The sequence below is a fragment of the Antennarius striatus genome, chromosome 19, assembly GCF_040054535.1.
Source record: "Antennarius striatus isolate MH-2024 chromosome 19, ASM4005453v1, whole genome shotgun sequence".
NCBI classification, from domain to species: domain Eukaryota; kingdom Metazoa; phylum Chordata; class Actinopteri; order Lophiiformes; family Antennariidae; genus Antennarius; species Antennarius striatus.
The window spans coordinates 12,030,276-12,053,784 of NC_090794.1; the positions used below are offsets into that span (position 1 = coordinate 12,030,276).

General features: G+C 38.6%; 1 protein-coding gene across 1 annotated transcript in view; it reads left to right on the top strand.

The window, feature by feature from the left end:
* The window catches only part of nbas (NBAS subunit of NRZ tethering complex), a 152,015-nt gene that overhangs the window by 81,106 nt on the left and 47,400 nt on the right, over positions 1 to 23,509 (top strand). The window contains exons 42-46 of the mRNA XM_068342764.1: positions 7,357 to 7,580; positions 7,844 to 7,954; positions 14,092 to 14,342; positions 20,544 to 20,884; positions 22,451 to 22,675. Coding sequence (XP_068198865.1) covers positions 7,357 to 7,580; positions 7,844 to 7,954; positions 14,092 to 14,342; positions 20,544 to 20,884; positions 22,451 to 22,675 — 1,152 coding nt within the window. The remainder of the gene's footprint in view (positions 1 to 7,356; positions 7,581 to 7,843; positions 7,955 to 14,091; positions 14,343 to 20,543; positions 20,885 to 22,450; positions 22,676 to 23,509) is intronic.

The window sequence follows — 23,509 nt, forward strand, 5'->3', positions numbered from 1 at the left end:
GATTTGTGTAAGTGCTTGTAGCATTGTTTGCGGGCTAGTATGTTAATGTGCATTTGAGTATTTTATCTGTCTTTTTGTGTGACAGTGGCTCATAAATATGTGTATGTGTCTGTGTGTGTCAGTCAATCTGTCTTCCAGTGTTTCCCACTCTCCATTTGAGGGGCACTAACGTCTCAGTAATGCGCTCTCACTCTCTTGTCACTATCACATAATTTCATAGACAAGTAATAAGACGCCAAACGCTCAAGCCACGGTCAAGTCAGTTCAGTTGCAAATAGAAACACAACTCTCTGAGGATTTACACGAAATGTGTGAAGTGTTTTTAAAGCCTCAAACAACGGCTGCTTTCCTGGCTATTTTTAAGATGTACAGATGGAACTTGTAGCTCAAACTACATGCAGACAAAATCAAAATTTAAGTTCAGCGAAACGGTTTCTTAAAGTAAATAAAATGTGTTTCTATTTCCTTGCCATGTTTTATAGGACTGAGTGACTAGATTTAACCATGAAAGACTGTATAAGATCTACATTGCATGCAATTAAAATGACATTAAACCTGTATGAGATACATATTCATGAATGTCACGCATAAAAAAATGCATGCTCCATCATCTACTAAAAACGTCCATTAATACTAAATACTCAGTCATGTTCTATTAATTAATTGATGAAAACTAAGCAGGAGACAGGCAGATCTTCACCAGGTGGAGTAACCTTTAGATTTTTTACAAACACCATTCGAAGGTTGGAGTGTTATATTTCACATTTAAGATGTGCACATGGAACATCCCATAAGCAGCATCATAAGTTCATTTGGTAACTAAACTTGATGAAGATGAAACCTTTTCTGTTGCTGTGTCTGGTTCAGTTTTAATTTGCTATCCCCTATGTAAAAGAGCACCAGGTGGGGGAATGTCCGTCCTTCTTTGTGTATCTAAGCTGAACAAGTTTCCTCAACAAACCCTGACAATAGGGGAATGACATTTTCTTGACAGTTTTATCATGTTATTTGGTAGACCGAGATAGAAAAATACTATTGAAAAAATATTTTTTAGTGGATTTACAGCCCTTTATTAAAATTTTTCACTTAGCACTTGTTTGTATTCAGGTGAAAGTTCTGTATGAAGCTACTCAGCTCATTAAATTGCTTAGAGTGTTCTTTAGCTACTTCCATATTTCATGATTGTTTCATTTCATTCATAGAAGCTGCTTCGTTTTACAACTATATGTAGATTAGAAAGCAACACCATGAAGGGGACATTTGCTTCCTTTCGCCCTCCTGGTGTGCTGCTACAATAAAGCACTGGTGGAAAACTCACAGCATGGCCTGGGGACAAATTCAAGTTCTGAGAGTGGTTCTGGGGTCGATGACACTAGAAGCACAAGTACCTCTTTTGTAGGTTTTATTACATCCACCAGTCGGGGTTGTGAGGCATAATGTATTTGGTGCATCTCTTTTGAGAGTGGGGACGAGAAAAGGGAATTAGAGTTTTGGGCATGTCCAGAAGATGATATGGAGCCGTGATTTTTCCCTCAACACCTAGAGTATTTTTTTCCCCATTTCTGTCTAATGCACATAAAATACTCAGATTCTGAAACTTATGAACTAAGGAGGGAAGGAAAAGAATATTTTACATTTTTTGTGGAGTGATATCAATGTAAATCCAAGTTCTCGTGGTATATTTTCATATTCAAAGAGTCATATTGTATTATTCACAACAGCATGGAACTGCTGCTTTAATGTGCGTTGACATACAGGTGATACTGTGAATAAAATTGTCAGATAATCATACAGCATAAAGACTCATAAGTTAGCCAACCATGTATGCATGCTGTTCATACATGCTATTTGGTGAATGGACTTGGATGTGGCTTCCAGTGTGTTTATTTTTTTCTCACAATTTATTTATCGGTTAGTTATTGGTGCACTGTCAGCTTTGTACTCAACACTCCTAGTATCCATGTTTGGGACTATAAAAGCCGTCCTATAGTCAATCCATGTGATGCTCAGGTGGACTTAGTGTTGGGTGACTGATCTATTTACTGTATCTGGTGCTTTGACCCTCTCACGTTGTTTCCTATGCCTTTTTTTTCATCCATTGATTCCTGTCCATGCCATATGATATGCTATCAAGTGTAAGAGCAGCTTATATTGTCAGGCAGTCGATATGTTGTACCTTTATGTGGATCTCTCATTACTAGGATGGTCCTGCTGTACCTTACCAGGTATGACTAACTGTTGTTTAGTGTTGACTCAATCATTTACACAGCTAGCTAATGAAAGAGCACCTTTTGTTCATCCAGAATGAACTGATCATGCCAGATCATGTTTTCTGCCTAGATCTTTATATCTGTTGTCTGTTGTGATGTCGATTAGTTTTCATTCTGGATGGCCATTGCTGTGGCCTGCTCATTAGTCCACCAGCCAGTTGGAACTGGTGCTGCTATAATGGCTCCTCTCACATGCACTTCCAGTTTTGCTCAGTCTCAGATAATACCATGGCCTAGAGTGGGAACCAAAAAAAAAAAAGAGAGAACCAAGTTATCCTGAATCATAACATTTTTTTAGTCAATGTCCTGTGTTGTGGAAACTTCTGTAATGTTAATCGAATTCTTTCCATCACACCTGTCAATCTTTGCTAACATCCTCATTATACTTCCCTTTAAACTCTTTAATACAGTAGAGATCAACTATGATCAACTTTAATCTCAATTCATCGCATTTAATGACTACTAAAATTGAGAAAGTGTTCTCTAAGGCTTTTTACTGGATGTGCAATGCTTAATTTCCAAAGTGTGCGTTTGATTTTTGTAATGTTGTTAATTGAGTGATTTTTGAAAGTGCCACATTTTGAAGTATTGCCTTGTATTACTGCAGACAACATTCAGCTGTCTGCCTCTCGAGGATTCTTTTGCCCGCTATTGACTTTCAAAGTCTTTAACTGTTACTTTCCCATCTGATTACATCTTCCAGGCTTGAGAGAGCAGCAGCAGTCTCAATGACAGGGAGGCTGGGTTTCCATTATTCCCCAAGGCATAATGAGGCGATTTCGACTTGCTTTCACTGGAAATTTTCATTATGCCGACTATAGGGCTGTTTACAAAATAGCAGCACAATTGTTCTGCTGGTTGTGTTCACATGATTCTGTTTGTCTGTTTACCTGTACTTGTCATTTGTAAATACGTGAGCTGTTGCTTGATTGTTAGTGTGTGTGTGTGTGTGTGTGTGTGTGTGTGTGTGTGTGTGTGTGTGTGTGTGAGTGTGTGTGTATGTGTGCGTGCACGCAAGAACTCTTGCATCAGATAATTATAGCTGTTAGCCGATGTAAATTTTTTCAATCATTTCAGTTTTGCAGAGACCATTTGTCTTGACTTCCATTCTCTCCCCAAGTAGTGACATAGACATGATAAAGAAATACACAATTGTATATAGAGCTTGTCTTTAAGACTGCAATCAAGAAAGAAACATTTAACTTTATTGGACATCTAAGTTGAAGCAGTTACGTCTATGATAAAAGCCCACAAATCTAGCTTCTTATCTGTACATATAGTGATGCAGTCAGTGAGTTGGAAACAATGTCTCAGGTATAAACATGTTTTCCCTCCTAAAAAAAAAAACCTTAACGTTGTTGTTTTTGTAATTTTAGGCAACAAATTTTACCCAAGCAGTCAGTAGACAAAAACTGTATTTCAAATAAAGATGAAAGCACCTTCAAAATATCGTAGAAACCACTTCATAAAACAGGACTTGCATTACCTGCAGTCCATACAGATATTTTTTGAAGTCATGACTACAGCCTGACTCAAACTCCTGATCTGAGAACTGATCCTGGATGTGCCAGACCACTGAGCAAACCCTTTTCAGCTATATATCTATATCTATATGTAATAGTGTGTGTGTGTGTGTGTGTGTGTGTGTGTGTGTGTGTGTGTGTGTGTGTGTGTGTGTGTGTGTGTGTGTGTGTGTGTGTGTGTGTGTGTGTGTGTGTGTGTGTGTGTGTGTGTGTGTGTGTGTGTGTGTGTGTGTGTGTGTGTGTGTGTGTGTGTGTGTGTGTGTGTGTGTGTGTGTGTGTGTGTGTGGGTACACACACGCAAATTATGCCCTTGGACCGTAATAATCAGCGGCCCAGATTTTACCCGTGGGGGCCCTGCAGAACAGAGGTACTGCAGAAAGGACACTCAGAGAAATATGCACCCTGAACGTTCTTTTGCCTCTGACAGTGAACATTGATATTGTGTACTCTGTAGACCTTTGATGAGATGCTTTGTTTTACTGTGATAACCTACTCTTGTTACTTTTGCTGGGGTCTTTGCAATCTCCCTACCAAGCTTGTATTTTCTTTGTGATCAACTCCCTTACCGGTGTAGCATGACCCACGGTGCAGCCAAGAAGTTTATGGAATGATTATTTCTTTCAGTGTGGTGCCCAGCTACTCTCCACCTTGCACTCCTCCTAATTATGTGCCCATACTGTATATGTTTGTTGAATTAGTGCTAATGAGACCGCAGACTGTATAGCTAAATGTTAGGCATGACATAAACACAACTCATTAAGATCATTAGCTATCTTAGTCCCTGGCTTACTCTCTAGAGATGGAAGACATATTATTTCTCCATGTAATATCTGCAGCACAAATGGAGAAAGAAATACTTTGATTAACAAGGGCTGCATGGATGCTATTAACATATGCCAGTATGTGTGAAATTGAAACAATGTTAATACGTGCAAAACAGCATCATATTTAGATGTATAATTTTGACTACATTCTGGTGTGTCACTATATAATAATATAATAAAATTTGAGCTTAGACTTTTATCATGAAACTATAAAGAGATGTATTTCTGAATAGCCTTGTGATGTCATTTGGTTCTGTGGTTTTCTGCCCATTTTTCTGCAGACAGAAATAGCTCAGCAATCACTTGGCATCTATTCCACTGAAATTGTATATGGACATGTGTGGTCTCTAAAGGATGAATCTTAATGATAGAGTTCCCTTGATGTTTCCACCTGCTAATGGGTTTGACATTTTCTATCCAATTTTAAAGGAACAGTCGTCATGTTACTAAAATGTCTCAAATAAATATTTTAAATTCCTGACACGTGACAGTCATGTGTGATTTAAATAGTGCCAAACCATCACATGCAAAGGGCTTGATGTTAAAGGAAAAAATACTGTATACAGATATAGTAAGGTGTTTTTCATTATTATTAACACAAAAGCAGACTAACTCAAATAATTACTATCATAATATTTTATTTCACACGTTGAACCATATAGCTGGAAAAAGGGTGAATGAGTTTTTCTATGGTGCAGAGTTGGAATTGAAACATAAGTAATTAAGACTGAAAAAAGAGAAAGATTTGAGATGGAGACATAGACTTGTTATTTCACCTCTGAAGCAGCATAACAGGAGAGAGGGGAGCATAGAGGGAAAAGCCTGTGGCTGTGGTAGAATATCTAAAGGGGGAGTTAGAGAGAGAGCTGACTTCCCCCAGCTGTGTAACATCACACACTGCGTTATGCAATTATACTTCACTTACAGGTTGTGCATTCAGCTCTTTGAAGGCAGAATATAAGTGGCTTTTTGAATTACTTTGAAACTGAATAAGCAATTAAATAACATGGAGACAAAGAAGGATGAGTGTTTTCTTTGTTTAATTTATTGACAAATTGAGTTCACAAAGAACACCTTTTTTGATAGAAAAGTGTAAAAGGAGTGATTTTCTGGTGACGAAGGAAGAAGATAAGTGATGCAAGAAAACAAGTGCCTGTAAAGATAAAGGAGGATATAATAGCCTGATAGCCACAATGACAAAGTATAGTGGGTGTTTAACAAAGAGAGGATCCATACAGTATTTCATCATGAAAAGCCTTATTTCAGTCAATGTTCAACCATACTGCCGCCTCTCTCCCTCTCTTTCTCTCTCTCTCTTTCTGCCAGCCAATGTTATTCATTCTTTATTGATCTGAAACTGGTTTCCTAAGAGATGTCATCATAAACTACTAACAAATTACTCGTACTTTTCCTGTCCTGGATTATTTCCTCCGTCCTTTGAATTCCTATTGCTACTGTCTGTACCTTTGATATTCTTAAGTTTCTTCATCTCCTCTTCACCCTCCCTGCTGTCTTACTTTTGAAATGTGAATCTGCCGCCATGACTGTTTCTGAGGCCAAATCAGAAGACCCCCACACATGCTGAGAAGAGGAAAAGACACGCAGAGGAAGACACACACCTCTGTTTTCAAGCTCACATGTTTCCCTGCAGCCATAATTACCTTATGCAAAGTAACATCAACAAATAAAACATATTTTTCTGCTTAGGGACCGTGCATAAAATGCTAAAAACCAAACTCAAGAGCTCATTTCATTAGAACAGAGGCGGAGAGAGATATACCCCATGACTGTTACCTGTGCAGAAAAAAATTTAATTCAAAAGTGTGATTCAACTGCTCCGTTCCCCATGGGCCTCAAACACGGTTTGCAAATATAGGGGGCATGCGTCTATATTTCGTTGGGCTGTAGGAGAAAAGCTTCAATAAGTTGTGTACTTTATCTCGTAGGCAACAGTCAATCTTTTTCCAGAGGGAAAATTAAATAAGTAAGTTTTATGTAGTTAATCTGCTTCTACCTTTTCTGGCAATTTCTGGTTTCAGACAATAGTAAAAACATATCATTAGTGATAGATTTAAAAAAGTAAACTTGGGAAACACAAGCAACCACATAAAAATAGGTTTTAAGAAAGGTTGAGGAGACAAATTGGTGTATTGACAAAAATGTGAATATAAAAATGGGGCTATTTGTCTCTAGTGTTGACAGTACCAGAGTATAACAGAGGACTCCTCCACGTGCATCAACTATAGGCAGTTGTGATGTCTGCGTGACGCAGAAATTATACCACAATTATTCTTCAATTTTAATTTCGAATTGTTTTGGAAGTAAAGTAGAAATGGAAAAGCAGTAGTAAAGTAGAACCAGTAAATCAAGTCTCCATCATTTAGCTAATATAATAAATTGTTCATTGTTTTATTATTACCCCATGTATTGTTTTTTTTAAAATAATTTAAAAGATGTGCTATAGATTTCAGTGACGTAGATGTTCATAAAATCTAACAAAAAGAAAAAGACTAGGAAAAATATCACTTCATTGTACATATGTTGGATAAATAACATCTAGTAAGCTGACATGAATAAATTAAGATTTTAAAGTCTGTCACCAGTGTGATCTTTGCTGGGGGAATGTCTTTCATTCCCACTTTTTACTTGGTTTTCTAAAGAGGTTTAAATGTATGATTCTCAGGATTACCAACATTATGCTGTTTGCATGCAAAAGGTCAGAATTATCTTTTTTTGCAGGCTGACCCAAAGGAACTGATTCGGTTGGTCACGCAGCATGTGTCTGCATATTCGGATTGGCCAGAGGAGCTGCAGAAGTTGATTCAACAGCTGCATGTGTACAACGAACGTCTGACGGACTTCACCCAGGCTCAGGTGTTACAGGGGCTGGGCCGGGGGGTCGATGTCTGTCGCTTCAGCTCAGATGCAGAATACAAGAAGGAAACCATCCTTGGCCTTGCAGAGTAAGTGCGTGTGTGTGTGTGTGTGTGTGTGTCTGTGTCTGTGTCTGTGTGTTTGTGTGTATTAGGAGAGTATTTTAAACCATAGGATACTAGTATTGTGTTGAATTGAATATGAATTTTATTTGACAAAGACATTGAGTTGGAGTTGTCCTTTCTAAAATATTGATTAAAAAAATATATGTGTGTGGGATAAAATGAATCTTTCTGCTCTCAGTGTGATGATTATTTCCCTCTTGTCTACTTGTGTCTTTATGTGTGTTTAGGACTCTGGATGACGGGGTATACAGGATCGCTCTCTCTTTGGCAAAGCGCTACAACGTTCCTCTGTGGGAGGTCTACATGACGCACCTGGAGTTCCTCTTTACAGATAGCGGGTAAATGCAGGCACACACATACACATACACACACACACACACACACACTTACTGGGCATGTTTCATATCAAGTCACACATTCTGAAAATGAAGTTGTTAAAAAAATGTAATCACATAGAGTCTTATAGCACACCAGAGTGAAATAAACATGTTGTTATTGATTATTATTATATTTTAGGGAGAGGTAGAATTTTAATTCCTCCTTTTTCAGAATTTATTTTCACTCTGACTTCATAGCTGCAGACTCGACTAACCATGCACTTTTCCTCGTTTTAATAGAATGCTTTTTCAGCAGTTGAGATGTGTACTGGTGTGTGTGTTTGCATCAGCTTGTGTGTGTGTGTGTGTGTGTGTGTGTGTGTGTGTGTGTGTGTGTGTGTGTGTGTGTGTGTGTGTGCAGCTGTGATAAATATTCCCTTGTCTCATTCTGATATAAGGAAATGGTTTATGGTCTCCACTTAACAATAAATTACGACTGCTGTTCATAGCCGACCACGGCTGCTGTGTGTGCGAGTTTCTACCAAAATCTAAAGATCATGACAAATGTGGCGAGAATATTCATACTATACTCTGGACTGGGAGCATCTGCAATATGTGTATCGATTTAATGGGTGGACGGACACAAGGGCAGATAAAAATAGAGCAGATGGGGAAACATTTTAAAGATAAGACTCGCATACGTTGGCATGGACACTAGATGGAATTTAAACTTTGATTTCATTATTTAAATTTTATGCATCCTATCATTTTTAAGTAGCAGCACCCAGCTGCTCTGAGGTCAGTGCAAAAAGAAATAAGAAGTCCTCTTAATGCATTATCTCTGTGTTACATTTATGTGACAGATATGTTATGTCACATGCACCTTGCATTAAAGCTCTTCAAGCTTAAAAGTCATTATAAACTGAAACCTGACACGATGTCAATCAACATGCGTTATAGAGATTGTGGAGAAAGGCAGCAACTCCTGAGCAGCTTAGTTTACTGATGTAGGGACAGATCATACATGAGAGACTGCAGCATCCTCTGACTGACGTCTTGGCCGAACTTTTAGTGGCAGAGGATTGCAGTAGTCAAGCTGGAGTTTAAATATGGCTTGAAGGGAGGAAGCAGCTGGATGCCATGTAGTGAAATCCGAAGGGAGTGATAGTGAGTGATGGATGATGTGGGCGAATCATCCTGATGTTGTCCAAGAGGAATCTTCAGGAGCAGGTTACTGCTTTCATCATGCAGGATTACAGCCAGCAAGCTTGACGCCTAAGCTTTCACAACAAATACATGTAGATTAGCCAAAGTCAACGAAAACACAGTCACAGAAAACTTGTAACAGAAACTGTGAATTCTCAGGAGTTTAATCAGTGACGAAAGCTGATGAATATAAATTTGAATCTGTGGATTTTTAAAATAAAGGTCAAAGGTGATACGATTGCAGAACAGCAAAACAGTTTCATTTATTTGTGGCATTTGTGGGTTTTATAGTAATAGGTTTAGTTTTATAGTAGGGTTAAATGTTAATGCATATGATTGTGAAAGTTCTGAACCTAATGTAGAAATCTTCAGCTTGTGTAAAACAGGCTCAAAATGTAATGAGGGTCAAAAGACTACGGTTCAAAAAATGCATAAATTTATTTCAGGTCAAATGAATAGAAAAAGCTCCTGGGCATCGATTGCTGATGTCTTCTTTCCACGACGTGATTCAGCTCAAGTCGACTCGTTTCGTTGTTGGTGCCAGGTAAGGCTGATAGGAAGAGAAACACCCACACTATCTGTGTGCGTGACAGTAAGACAGGCAAGATAGGTGAGGAAGAGGAGATGGATGATGAAGCCAATGTCCTTGAAACAATCCTATTAACACCAAATGAACGCTTTAGAAGAATCAATGCACTGTTAAACACCATCAGCTGTTCTCCCTGTGTGTTGGTCTGTGTAGATATATGTGTTTGGGCCTCTTCAGGGACATTAATGTCAGCCCGTCTTATTAACCTTTTGTCTGACCGCTATTAAGAGATTTAAACAACTCCCAAAACGTTAAGGTTATGGATGCATCGCTCAGAAATGATCTATGGATTCATTTCAATCATTTGACAGTCTTTTTTTTTGTGTGGAGTTGAACATTTTTGTCTACCTGACCCCTCAGAATTCATTTTTGCACATTTTGTTAATTTTGTTAAATGTATGATGCCTGGGGTAGAAGCTTGAATCCCTGCTTTGCCGAACTCCTGTATCTACCTTTACGCAGTGGCACAGAACGAAAGTTAACAAGGTCTAACATACTGTATATTGCTTCTTGAGGAAATGCAGTATTCCATGTTACACAATAGTACCCCCTCCACCCATTTTCATACATCTTATTTATTAAATGCTTTGTTCTGTTCTTTCATGTTGCTTCGTGTTCTGTAGTTTGATTGGTCTTCAGTTGAAATGGCTGCTGATTTTCTGTATCAGGTAATTTATTTGTTTTGGCGTATGAATTAGATAGAACTGGCTGCTTTGCTGTCAGCTGACTACAAATACATGCTGTTATTTGATTTTCTTGGCTCATTACTTGTAATTACTGCAAATATTTCCTTCATGTTAAATTACTGCTAGTGCATATCTTGGTGTATGTTAATTTGAGTGTACTTAGTATGTCAGCAACCTTTCTCATCTGGAATATCTTATTTTTAGGATTGAGCAGAAATGTGGCTCATGCTGTGGCCACACACAGGATAGCACAAGTGCATTCTGTCTGCCAGTGCATTAGTTTGCTGCTGTTGAATTTTATATATAGGGTTTATTGACTTGCTGTCCACAGAATCTCTGCAAGGTTGTAGCCAGGAACATGACCATGACCTGGAGCATGGCTGTAAGCAGGGTTCTCAGAGTCATGTGGGAGAATAAAGAAGTTTGGGATGTGGGCTGAAACCTAACATTATATACCATTTGAATCAGCCACATCATGACATCAGTTTTTAATGAATAGAAAATGAAATTACATGTGATTGGTCATACCTCATGCATGAAACATGGGTAATCAGGTTTGACATTTGAGTCCGTTTGTGCCTTCAGCTCTGTATGTGGTCTGCTGTTTCCAGCTACTTTGTGTTATGGCTTAACACCTATACTTCTTTTCTTTCATGTCTCAACCTCAATATATGCTTGTTACACATCCACATCAGTCATGGTCTGAATCAGTGATAAAATATCCCATGGGATTTATCAGGGACGACCATAAGGAATTTCATTTTATCTGAAACAGTTGTCCCCCCTGGAGTCATGAATGAACTGATTACATTTCTTGATGTCAAAGGTCAAGATTTTAGGCCATATCTCTAGAGTTCATGACATGACAACATTTTGCATACATATGTAGTAGGAAAGAATAATTTAGTGCTGAAATTGTATTGCCAGAATGTCAAAGGGATTTCAACATCTGTAAAGCAATTTGTATCATCTTTGTGGCAACAGCCAAAATTGAAACACAACATAAAATCATAGCTAGATATTTTTGTTGTGCCAAGATCTAGACCTGCTAACGTGACCATATTCTTCATGCTGAACATGAGTGAAAAGCTGTGAGTACTGTACATCTGTGTATAAAGTTCTTTGAGGGGCTGCATGAAAAATTGTCTTCAAGAAAATATTTTATTGTCATCGTCCTATTCTGAACTGTTCAACAATTCCTCACCAGGCGGTCATTTGTAAACAAATTAGCAGCACATTAATGTGGAATACTGGCAGAATAACACAGCAATTAAACATGCATCTTAATTAATTGTTTGGACATGGTGTAAGAGGCAACAAACAATGTGATAATGTAGATGAAGATGAAAGGTTGAGAGAGGACAGGAAAATGAGAAACATTTCATGGAAGGAAATCTGTTCCTGTCTCCAGCATTTGAGTTGAAGAACATACTGTATGATGACTACTGTAATGAGAAGCTGTTATTATTGCAGCAGCATGAACATCGTGACACATAGAGTGGAGAATTTATGTGGTGTTGAAAGATATTTCTAACCAAATCCACTAGAGTAGACTAGTTCTAGAATCTGTGTGACAAAATGCTGAAAACTAGAGGGGTGTGGACAGGTGACAATCAGAATTTGAAGAACTAGAGTAACAGTCTCAGTTACAGCAGAGTGTGACATGTTTACTGAGCACCAGTAGGCTTTCTGTGTTCATGCCTGTGTGTGTTTTCCATAGAAAACACCCTCAACCAGTAATGGTCAGACAAATCACTTAAAATTAATACTTTGATTGGTCTGAGGAAAGGAAACGCATGAGAAGAAAAGTGACTGAGTCTCGCTCCTGTTGTGAGGATGATTAGTGTTTTTTTACGCTACTGAGCTTATTGTGAGCTACCTCCACACTGACACTCCTGCCTAATTTTTTTTCATGATAGAAAGTCTCCCAACCAGATATGATGAAGTGCCCAAAGGAAACATCATCCTCTTTGATGTTTTCACATTCTAACAGATAAGCAGCTTTGCTGTCACACTAACAAACTCTCCGTCAGCCACGTATTGCTCATCATCCCTCTGTGACTACTGAAAACTAGATTTTCTTTTCCTTTGCCTTTTCCTTCCTTTGTGACTTTCCTTGTTTAACCTTTGTTTGCCAGTCTCTTGCAGATTTTATTCTGTCGATATTCCTGTCTGTGATGTTCTGCTAATGTTTTTTTTACTGGTCCTCTAACTCTTTAGACCACCTCCTGCTGTTGGTTTTGAGTTTTGCGGTGAAATGTTTTTGCAAAACATGGAAAGCACACTGCTGTTGTCACATGAAGCTTGAACAAATCAATAAATAGGTTTCCACACTCATAGTCAATTTTATTGTCAAATGTACAATATATGCACGACCTACAGCACAGATTAAATTACAGTCCTCTCAGACTCACAGGGAGTAAAATACCACAAAAGAACCGCTCTAGCGGGAGAGAGAGGAGTCGCTGTCTGTGCACCCGCCGCCATCCTCCCCTTTCCCAATAGGCAACAGAACCCAAAGGGACCTTCCAGAGTAAGCATAAGCGACAGTGACGGGGAAAAACTCCTTCATTGAGGAAGAAACTCCATGCAAGACCCAGACTCCGGAGGGCGGTTATCCACCTTGACCGGCTACATGGGGAAGGAAATATACTGGGCAAAGAGACAGGACAATGAATAGAGAGTGACAGAGAGAGAGAGTGGAAGATAGTACAGATAGAATTTACAGTCCAAATTGTGCTGTGGTTATTTGTTCCCTGTGCATTTCCACATCACTGTCAGTCGTTTTCCTTTTGCTCCTTTTCTCTGTCTTCCTACTTGAACCATTCATCTGCATTTTGCCCATTCTTCCGTAGGGATATGGCAAAATCTCAAATTCTCAGCAGTAATCTATGAAAACCTTATATTTCTGTGAACAGACTGCAACTTTGTTGATCAGTGTGTAGATCTGTGTTTTACCTTTTCACTGCTGTGCTGCATTGTGCCAGTTATCCTCCTGATCTTGTTATTATTGATGAGGTTCAGAAGGTCCACTGACCAGAGGGTTCAGCTTCATTCCAGAATCATTCTGTGCCATTGAGTTCATGGGCAAGACCCTTCACTCACCTTGCCTCCAGTGTCTTGTACTAGTGTATGAATGTAAATGACTGGTTGGTGGTGGTCAGAGAAGCTGTTGGCGCACATTGACATCCACATTTCCATCAATCTGCCCAAGTACTGCTGTGAACACAAATGTGGTTAACTCCCATCGTTGTGATTGTTGAGTAAATAATGGACTCAGTGTTAAGGTGCTTTGAGTCCCTAGAAATAAGTTAGAGTACAGTATATAAATTCAATCCATTATTATTTGTTTTTGGTTTTGCTATTTTTCACAAATCTTTACTTTTTATGTTCTGCCTATTACTTTTATGTGTATGTGTTAGATATCAACTTGTTTTGCTGGAGCAAATTGTACTTTTCAATTCCACAAACTTACTGCGAAGTGTTTCACATCCTGTCGGTTTATGGATCAATAGAGAAGACACATCTCACACAGCAGACACTTACAGCAACTAAAGTGAAGGCCTTGAAGTTGAATTGTGTAATAAATCATTCAAAGTTTGCTATATTAATGTGGAATTTAAAGAAGTGATCTGTTACTTACACTCAACGTTGAATCATTTCTTCCCATCATCCAGTCTCTCCACCAAGGATATTGAATCCCGCAGTGAATCCCTTGGTCTGTTTAACACTTTGAAATGCAACCCTCAAGCCTTTTACAACCACATGACCAAGTACGTGCTGCCGACTGTGGAGGGAACCGACCAGAGCCGTCTGCTTTATTACTACACCTTGCTAGATTCTGCAGGCTGTGAGCCTTATGTCACCACCACCATCAAGCCAGAGTCTCACGTCAAACTGCTCAAGAAACTTCGAGCGGTGGCCAATGGTAAGACAGCTTTTTTTTTTTTCTGTATTTTTAATGTTGATGACTCAACTACAAAAAAACTAGAAGCTTTACTTCAGGAAGAGCAGGAAAAGTAGGACTAATAAATGAAAACTAACATCAACGTAGGTTTTCTAATTATATGAGTCGAGTTTTAGAATCATGCTTATTTTTAAATGTTTATGATATTCATAATGTATCTTCAATAAGTTATTGTCATCATTAATAGTACTATTTCCTAATACCAGGCCACCATTTATTTATTTATTTATTTTCTTGACAGGGACAATGCACTGAAACACAGTTACGAGCTTGCAGCTGATATGATGCATACAGAGTTTATAGCTGGTTCTAATTCTCAAGTCCAGTCCTCAGTTGGTCTCTTCCACATCATTAATGTACAATTTAAATGTACATCATTTAAAAACAATCATACCTTACAGTTCAATATTACAATAGTGTGACATTATAAAATATACATATTAAAAATTGTGCTACTATACAAATCAGTAATCATATGCTGTATATACGTATATTATACAATAATTGACTCACTTACTCTCCCACGCAATATAGACCGTATAGGTGAGAAAAGTTGTGCTTTGTCTTTCACTAAGTTTTGGTTCTGGTAGTGAACATCTTAATATCTGAGATGGATTTTATATATGATTGCAGTGAATTCCAGAGTTTAACACTCTTACAGGAGAAGGATGACTGTCCTGCAGCTTCTTTCGATTCTGTCGCTGTTTTGTCTCTCAATAATCGGCTGAGTGGTTGGAGTACTAAGTTGTTAATATATTATATATAATATATAAAATTTTCTTATAAGACATACGTAGATCAGTGAAGCTTTCCATGTTTAGCAAGTTGTTATGAGGATATGGCGGTGGTATATGATTGTTTTTTTGTCCATGATTTTTATATACCTGGTGGTATTGGGGCTTGCTTGAGACCAGACTGTGATGCAGTATGAGATGTTTGAGAAAATCATAACATATATGTACAGCAGAGCGGCCTGGTACGGTGTATAATGTCTGATAAATTCAAAACAATTTAGACTGCTTTGTATCGTTTTGGAGATTTTCGTTATATGTTTATCAAGTTTGATTTGGCGGTTTGTTTCACGAGGTAGGGAATCAATAAAAAGCCTCCTTTCTGTCTGTCAGAAAATCAAGACCTGATTTAAAGAAATCAAGGCCACTGAGGAAGAGTTGGACAGAATCCTTATTTACATGATGACACAGATAATTCTCTCTACTGAGTAGATGCACAATGTAAATGCAGTAGATCAATCCTTTATTTGTACCGAACGACTGATCCATAATTCCATATCTAAAATTCAAATGCACGTGTCTAACCTTGACTGCATCTTGTCTTTTAATCTGTTTCACATCTTCCATTTCTCTGTCAATTCTCACAGTAATTGACATTGAAAAGTGATAGGATCGAGAGTTAACTACTTGCCATATTTTCATGTAAACAACAGGTAAACCAATGCACCTTGTATTTGATGTCAATCTATCCAACATGCCAAGTTCCAGATCAGTGACACAATTGCACTGAGCTCCTGTTTGCACTCTAAATTCTATGCCAGCACCCTCTCCAAGGGCATCATGTCCAAGTTGTAACGTGTCATTGGTTCACTGGTCCGGCTAGAGTACTTAAACTTTGTTGTGTACAGCTGGAGGTGGTGTCATTTCATGATGAAGTTCAGTAAAGGTCAGCCAGGCATCAGCTGTGTTTTCACACCTCACTTCCTCCCTCTACTCTTGCTCTGTGACACGACAAACACTCACACGCACGCACGCACGCACACACACACACACACACGCAAACACATACCTTTTAAATGTGAGATTTGGATTCATTTTTTATATGAATGATCCAAAAATCTTATTTTATTTAATTTTTAAAGAGTATCTCTTTTATGTTTAGCTGCTGTCATCTCTTTCTAAAAATGAAAACTGTTGCCTGCGAATGAGGCCTAATTTAGGGAATTAAGCTTTGTTGGGGGAAAACAATCAGAAGCTAACTTAATTGAGGATGCTGTAAAGCCGGGTTTAAAGGACCAGTTTGCAATATTCATTGGAATCTGTAATATTCATAATTATGTTTATTATGTTTATATTATATGTACATATCTCCTCAAAATAAGAATTGGAATATGAACAAAAAACGTAATAAATTAAATATATGAATTTTGAATTTTTGTAGTCCTCAAAGTAAAATTTGGTTCATGCACGAACCACGCTATTTAGCTGAATATTCAGATAATTGCAACTCCCCTCAGAGCAGTCGGTTACATTTAGTCTTTACGCTTTGAACTTCCAACAGCCGTCAAGAAGTATAACTTTTCATTTTTGTCTTCACTGATTGATGTAATACTTGCAGTTGTTTTTCAGCAATTCTTTATTTAAATAGGTAGTGTCATTAAAAAGTACATCTCTTTTTCAAGAGAGATATTCATACAAAAATGATTGTTTACAATAGAAACAACTGTAAAATATTCAGATAAATACACTATATTGCCAAACGTGTTTCCTCAGCTGTCTGTATCCTTGAATTTGCGTGTTTCATGGCCACAGGTGTCTAAAATAAGGCCCTTAGGCACATGGAGCTCTCTCAAGAGCTCAGTGAATTCCAGCGTGGTAGGATGCCACCTGTGCAATAAGTTCAGCTGTTAAATTTCCTCACTACTAAATATTCCACAATCAACTGTTTTAATACTATAACAAAGTGGTAGAACGTGTAAAGTCACAGAATGGATGTCGAAGCCAACAGTACACAGAGGATGCAACTTTCTGCAGGGTTAATAGCTACAGACCTCCAAACTTCATGTCATCGTCAGTGTCTAGAAAGCTTCATGGAATGGGTTTTTATGGACAATCAGCTCCATCCAAACCTTACATCAACAACCACAGTGCAAAGCATCAGAGGCAGTAGTGCAAAGCACTCCGCCACTGGACTCTAGAACAGTGTTTGTCTACCTGATGGATGAATCTGGGTTTGCCTGTTTCCAGAAGAATGGTGCTTGTCTAACTGCAATCCGCCAAATGTAAAGTCTGGTGGAGTGGAGGTCATGGTGTGGGACTGTTTTTGGGAGTTGGGACCAGCCCCTTAGTTTCTCTGAAACAAATTCTTAATGCTTCAGCATACCAAGACATTTTGGACAATTTCATGCTCCCAACTATTTTTGAACACTTTGGAGATAACAATGATAGATAAACCCACACCTATACCTTCTTTCTAGAGAAGTTGTAGCTGTTATAGCTGTAAAGGGTGGACCAACTTCATCTTAAATCATATTGTTTAAGAATGGAATGTCAGTCAAGTTCATGTATAAAGACAGGTGGATAAATACTTTTGGCAATATACTGCAGTGTATACACATTTCATAATTTCATGATTTAAAAAAATTTGATCGATGTAAATAATGTTGTAGACTGGCTGACTTCATGACAGTTTGACAGAAAATTAAATCATGGAGCATAATATTGAGGATGGATTCAGTTCATCAGCTATCTAGGTGAGCCTAGATAGCTGATGGAACACAAGGGCCCTGGGCATGCCTTTGTAATGAAATGCAGTCTCAGTGAAGTTATTAATCAGTGAATAATCAGTTACCTCTCCTGCATTGACAAGGCAAAGGATCTGCTGTATGAAGGCTGTAAGGGGGCGTGAGTAGCTCAGTCCACTGTGTCTCGGCTGGTTCAAGTGCGGTGTTGGATCGGTAATTGGAGAGGTGCCAGTTCACCTCCTGAGCACTTCCGAGGTGCCCTTGAGCAAGGGACAGACCCCTACAAGTTGTTCGTTGGGCACTATGAGGCTACCCATCACCCTTCCAAAACTAAGAGTGGAAAAATAATTGCCTCTACGGCAATTATTTTTGTATAAAATAAAAATAAAAATAAGGGTACCAAATGTTAAGAGGTAAAGCAGGGAAAATAAGAAACAAAAGATGGATTGAACCCCATGTATATCACACTTTGACAAATCATGTCACTGTTTCCCAATCAGATTAAAAATCTATTTTTACATGACAACCTGGAGGAACAATGAATAAACTGGTGTCAAATGTCTTCTTTCTTCCATCAAGTTCTATTAACATTCAATCAGCTGCACTATATCTGATATATCTCTAAAATCAAGCACAGAGTATTGTACTCCTATATTCTGTTGTTTGATAATTTATTTCAACAAATGGAGCGATACTCCTCTACTGGAGCAAACACTGACTTTAGGTCATTAGTCCTCTGGAACATTCTCTCACACAAATTCTTGTTAAACCTCAACCCAGATTTTTAGTCATGTACCAAAAATTGACACACAGTCTGTTGCAGTTCGTCTCCAGGGCCACTAACTTTCTACCAACACTTTCCAACTAAGTCACACATACACACTTCACAGTTACACACATACATACACATACCCAGAGACCCAATCAAAATGACTCATTTGCTGTCCCAAACCGACACACATAAACAAGGACACACACTCAAATAGTGCAGAGACAGGTAGTGTGTGTCCAATATTCATCACAATTTCAGTCACCGTACCAAGTGACTGTCTGAGTGGCCTCCTCGGGGGGAGGAGATGAGATGCTGCTTGGGTGTGGAAGAGAAAAGGGCACAGAAAGGAGTGGGTGGGGTAGAATGGAGACAGAGAGAGTTCACATGTAAGTGCATGCAACTCTTATGTGCGGTTTAAGTGTCCATCTGGGTATATCATGCAAGTGTGTGTGCAGTCATTTTAAATGCACATGTTTGAGGAATTCTGAGCAGCATTGACTGAACCTTCCCTACAGGAAGACCAGTGTTAAATATTTAAAGCCCAGACAGGCTACGGTTTTGCCACACTAATGTGTCTGTCACTGGAGACCAGGAGCAAGACACACTCTTTGTCTGACTCACACACACACACACACACACACACACACACACACACACACACGCACACACACACATATATTCAAAGAGTGAATGAGTGGTGCACTCTTTGTGGTGCAACCTCTACATCAACCTCTTCCTCTCCTCTGTTCATTTAGCTTTTCTCTCATGTAATGGCAAATTGAGTGACCTCTGCATATCAAAATTACAAAGTATCCTGTAAACACTGTGTGGTTTACACCCACTATATTTGAATACATAATTACAGTGTAAAATTATTTTTTAGCTCCCATTTTCCACAAGTTGAAGTAAATGACTCAAGGCAGTCACACAAAAGATAATTTCAAATACTTGGGTTTACGGACAAGCTGTTTATGGACATAAGTACCGCTGAGACAATACTGATTGACTCTGGTGTCCCAGTGCTTAAAGCATACGTCATCAGTGTAACCACAAAGACCATATGCCATTGACACAAACAAACCTTGATTACAGTTTTGCAGTACATTTTAACCATTTGTAGTGTTGCAAATCCTTGCCATTTTATTTCTCTACTTGCCAGATGCTGTAGAATACGAGGATTTGCTCAGGCGTGCTGGTTACATTGACAAGCTCCATTCTCCATTCACATTAAGACCCCAGAGAGGATGAAGAACAGTCTTCCTTAGGATGGTTCCTGGTTTTATGCAGAAGTGTTTTAGTTGTGCAGGCCAGTGGTATGTGCAGGTTCTGGGTTGGTGTGGTTTGGCACGATCAAAAGTTGTGAAGCAGATCAGAAGCATTTCAGAAGCAACATTGCTGATGGTTTGTGGGAGCAAAGTGGATAAATCTTAGACTTTTTAAAAAAAATGTGTTTAAACTCTGAGTGAAAAAATTATTTTGTGTGCATACTAATTTCCCTGTGGGGATTATAATCAGTATGTATAAAAATATATAAATAAATAAAGGTCCGGCTTGAACTTTTTATGAATGACAGCAAAACCAAGAATGTGGTCTTTGTATTTTCGTGTTTAAAAATGTAATATGAAATACATTCAAATCGGATTTTCTGAGTAAGTGCTCAGAACGTCTTCAGGGGTGCTGACTTTGTTACGTTATGACTTTTGATGACGGTCATTTAGACGCCATTAGATATATGACACAGCTTGTACCTCTCAAACACTAAACAACATAATCACAGTAATCAACTCCAAGTGCTGCAGCAGTCCATATGCACAAATGATGGAACACTCACATGTAGAGACCATGTTATGACAATGTCAGTGTACATTTATGTTTCATAGACAGGTTTCTTAACAATACACAACTTCTCCTGCAGGTTTGAACTACCGGAAGCTGACTGATGAATCACTGGATCCACTGGCGGCTCTGCAACCAGTTCTAACCAGCCAGAATGTGCTGTCCATATCCAAACTTGCCAACCGGCTGCCTGTCCCTGGTGGAGGAGGCACAACAGTTTCCCCAAGTTCGGTCCATAAAGTTTGGCTCCAGAAGCTGTTTTGGAAAGGAGACCCTCAGTTGCTCAAGAGACCCCCGCAGAGCGACCAGGACTACCTCCATGCATATGATACATGTGCTAAGTACTTAGACAGGCTGGTCCCTTCTGATGCTATCACCTTCCTGGACAGTATCACTTTTTCGCCTGATGCAACCAGACTTGTAAGTTTGAAAAAAATTTTTTGATGTTTTCGTGAAATCAAGAGATTTCTTTTCTAACTGCAAATTAAGGTATGCTAGAGAAGAAATGGGGAAAAAAAACTAACACAGTTTGAAGGAGGCTCAGTTTTCTTTACAGTTTCAGATGGCAACTGATGGGAGTTTGGCAGACATGCAACTTGTTATTGCAGTACAGAATGTACTGAAGCGTGTTCAAGGCAGTCCCCCAGACAGGACTCATGGTGTCAAAAAGGATTGTTAGGGTTTCCAATCATTATATCATACTGTCACTTTCCTGAAACATCTTTTCAGTGGTTGACCAGCTGACTCTCGTATTTTATAACATTAAGAACATTTCCAAAGTTAAATATGTCATTATTTTAAAATACACAATCTTTTGCCTCCAACCACATTACAGTCATGATTTATAAGATAAATTATGAAATTGCACGAAAAAAATGTCAGTTGTAAATTAAAGCTCTTTGAAATATTGTCCTGCAGAGAACCTAAAGTGGTCCAGTGCATTTTATCAATACGAACCCACTGTTTTTCCCCTCATGCTGGAACACTGCTACCTTCTATCTCTCCACACATCCTTCCACTTTGGTCTTATACACCCCTCTATGCCACTATGAGACTGCAAGAGCTAATTGATCCCTGTCTTCTTCGGAGCCCATTAAACTCCATTTCCCAGCAGGCAGTATTCCCACTGTATATTTTAACATGCAGATTACCCCTTAGAAACCTGCTGTTACTTCCCTCACCCTCCTTTTCCTTTCTTATCCTCCTTTTATCCAAAATAAAAATATCAACCTTTCTCACTGTTAGCAATCCATCTGACCTTTTTATAACTCCATTGCCCCTCACAATGGATTTATCTATTTCCCAGACTGCTAAGAGTTGAGATTGATGGCTTGGACTTAGCTTACCTCCTACTGGACACATCTTTTGAAGGGAAACTGAGAGTGTTGGCATTTTCCCCCTCTCTGAAGTATTGATCTTAGATATTATCTTTAGTGAAAGCATCCTCCCTTGCTTAATCTGTAGCCTGTTTTCAGACCTTGCCCTTTAGTGAATGTGTATGTCTGACTGGATATCCCACTATATACACAGTCTTCCACAAATGCATATACATGCTTAACCTTTTAAAAAATATGTAGCTGTAAGGAAGATCCTTTTTTACCAACCTGTCCCAGTAGAGAAAAGTGCTGATAGCTGGAAATGTGAGGCAGGAAGATTTATAAGTAAGAGTAAAACCTTTTGTAGCCAACGGCTGTCTCTTCTCCCTTTGAATGGTCATCCTACTCTCACTGGTTTGAATCAATTACGCCCTGCTTGTAGCTATGATCTCTTCCTGACACACATACATAGATTCCCCTCACATTCAAGTTCCCAATGGAATTTTGTGCAGATAGATGAGTCCATACAGTACATGCATATCCTCTGTTAAGTCTGAAATGAATGTAAAAAACATTTCCACTTTGTTTTTCTATGTTAAATTTGTTTTGCTTTGTCTTCCATCCTTCAAGTCTCCATCTCCTCATTCTCTTTTGTCTGTCTCATCACCAGCTGAGTATTCAGGCGAGGTCAGAGGTGATAAAACGAGCCACCAAAGCCCTTCGCCAACAAGGAGAGAAGGCCAGGAAGAGAGGAGGCGATGATGGCGGAGAGCAGGAAAGGTTGGACCCAGCAGGGATGACTTTTGATGAGGCTATAGCACACCTGCAGCAATCACAGGCCCACCTGGACACCCTGAGTCACGCTTTCATTATGTCACTCAAAGACAGCCAGCAGGTAATGCCCCATCTGTGGTCTATAATAACACACAAACCATCTTTCACGGGAGGAGAAATCTTTTTATTTGCATTTGTGCTGTAGATTAGCTATCAAAATAACGCATCCTGTTATTATATAGTGTAAATTCACAAGATTTACTGCCTTTGTTATTCTTGTGACCAGTCAAACATTTGGACACGCTTGTGCTCATTCATTGGCTTTACTTATTTTCACTCCTTTTGTGCAAGAATACTGAAGATGTCCATCCATCCATTTTCTTGTAGAAGAGGTGATCACAGTCATCTCATCTACAGTACAGGGTCACTGATACCGTACTAAAGATGTGAAATCACACATATAGAATCTTGTGAATAAATAAAAAAATATTTATCCTTAAAAAAAATAATGTGTTTCATATTCTGGTTTCTTCAAAGTGCAAAGAAGTGCTTGACCTCGTCTTTCCACACAACTGGTATAGAAAAAATGTCCATACAAAAATAGGAGTAGTTTGTGTGACTATATACAGTATATCCAGCTTACTTTAATAGATGTGTGTTGGAATTCTAAACAATGTAAAACATACAATACCGTAAATATAAATGCTCAAAAAGAACTGTAGAGTATGTTTTTCACCTTGAGATTGTTCCAAAAAGACTTGGGCTCCTTTACTTTGTACTGTAGGACTTGAATTCAATGTATTCACTCTACCTAAACAATTAAGTCTGTCATATATTTTTGTCAATTCCTTTGTTGTTTAAGGGATAAACTAAGTGGACCTACAGTAGTTGTAAATCTAGAAACCCCTTTATTAAGCAACTCTTTCACAAAGTTTAGAGTTCAGGAGAGAACACA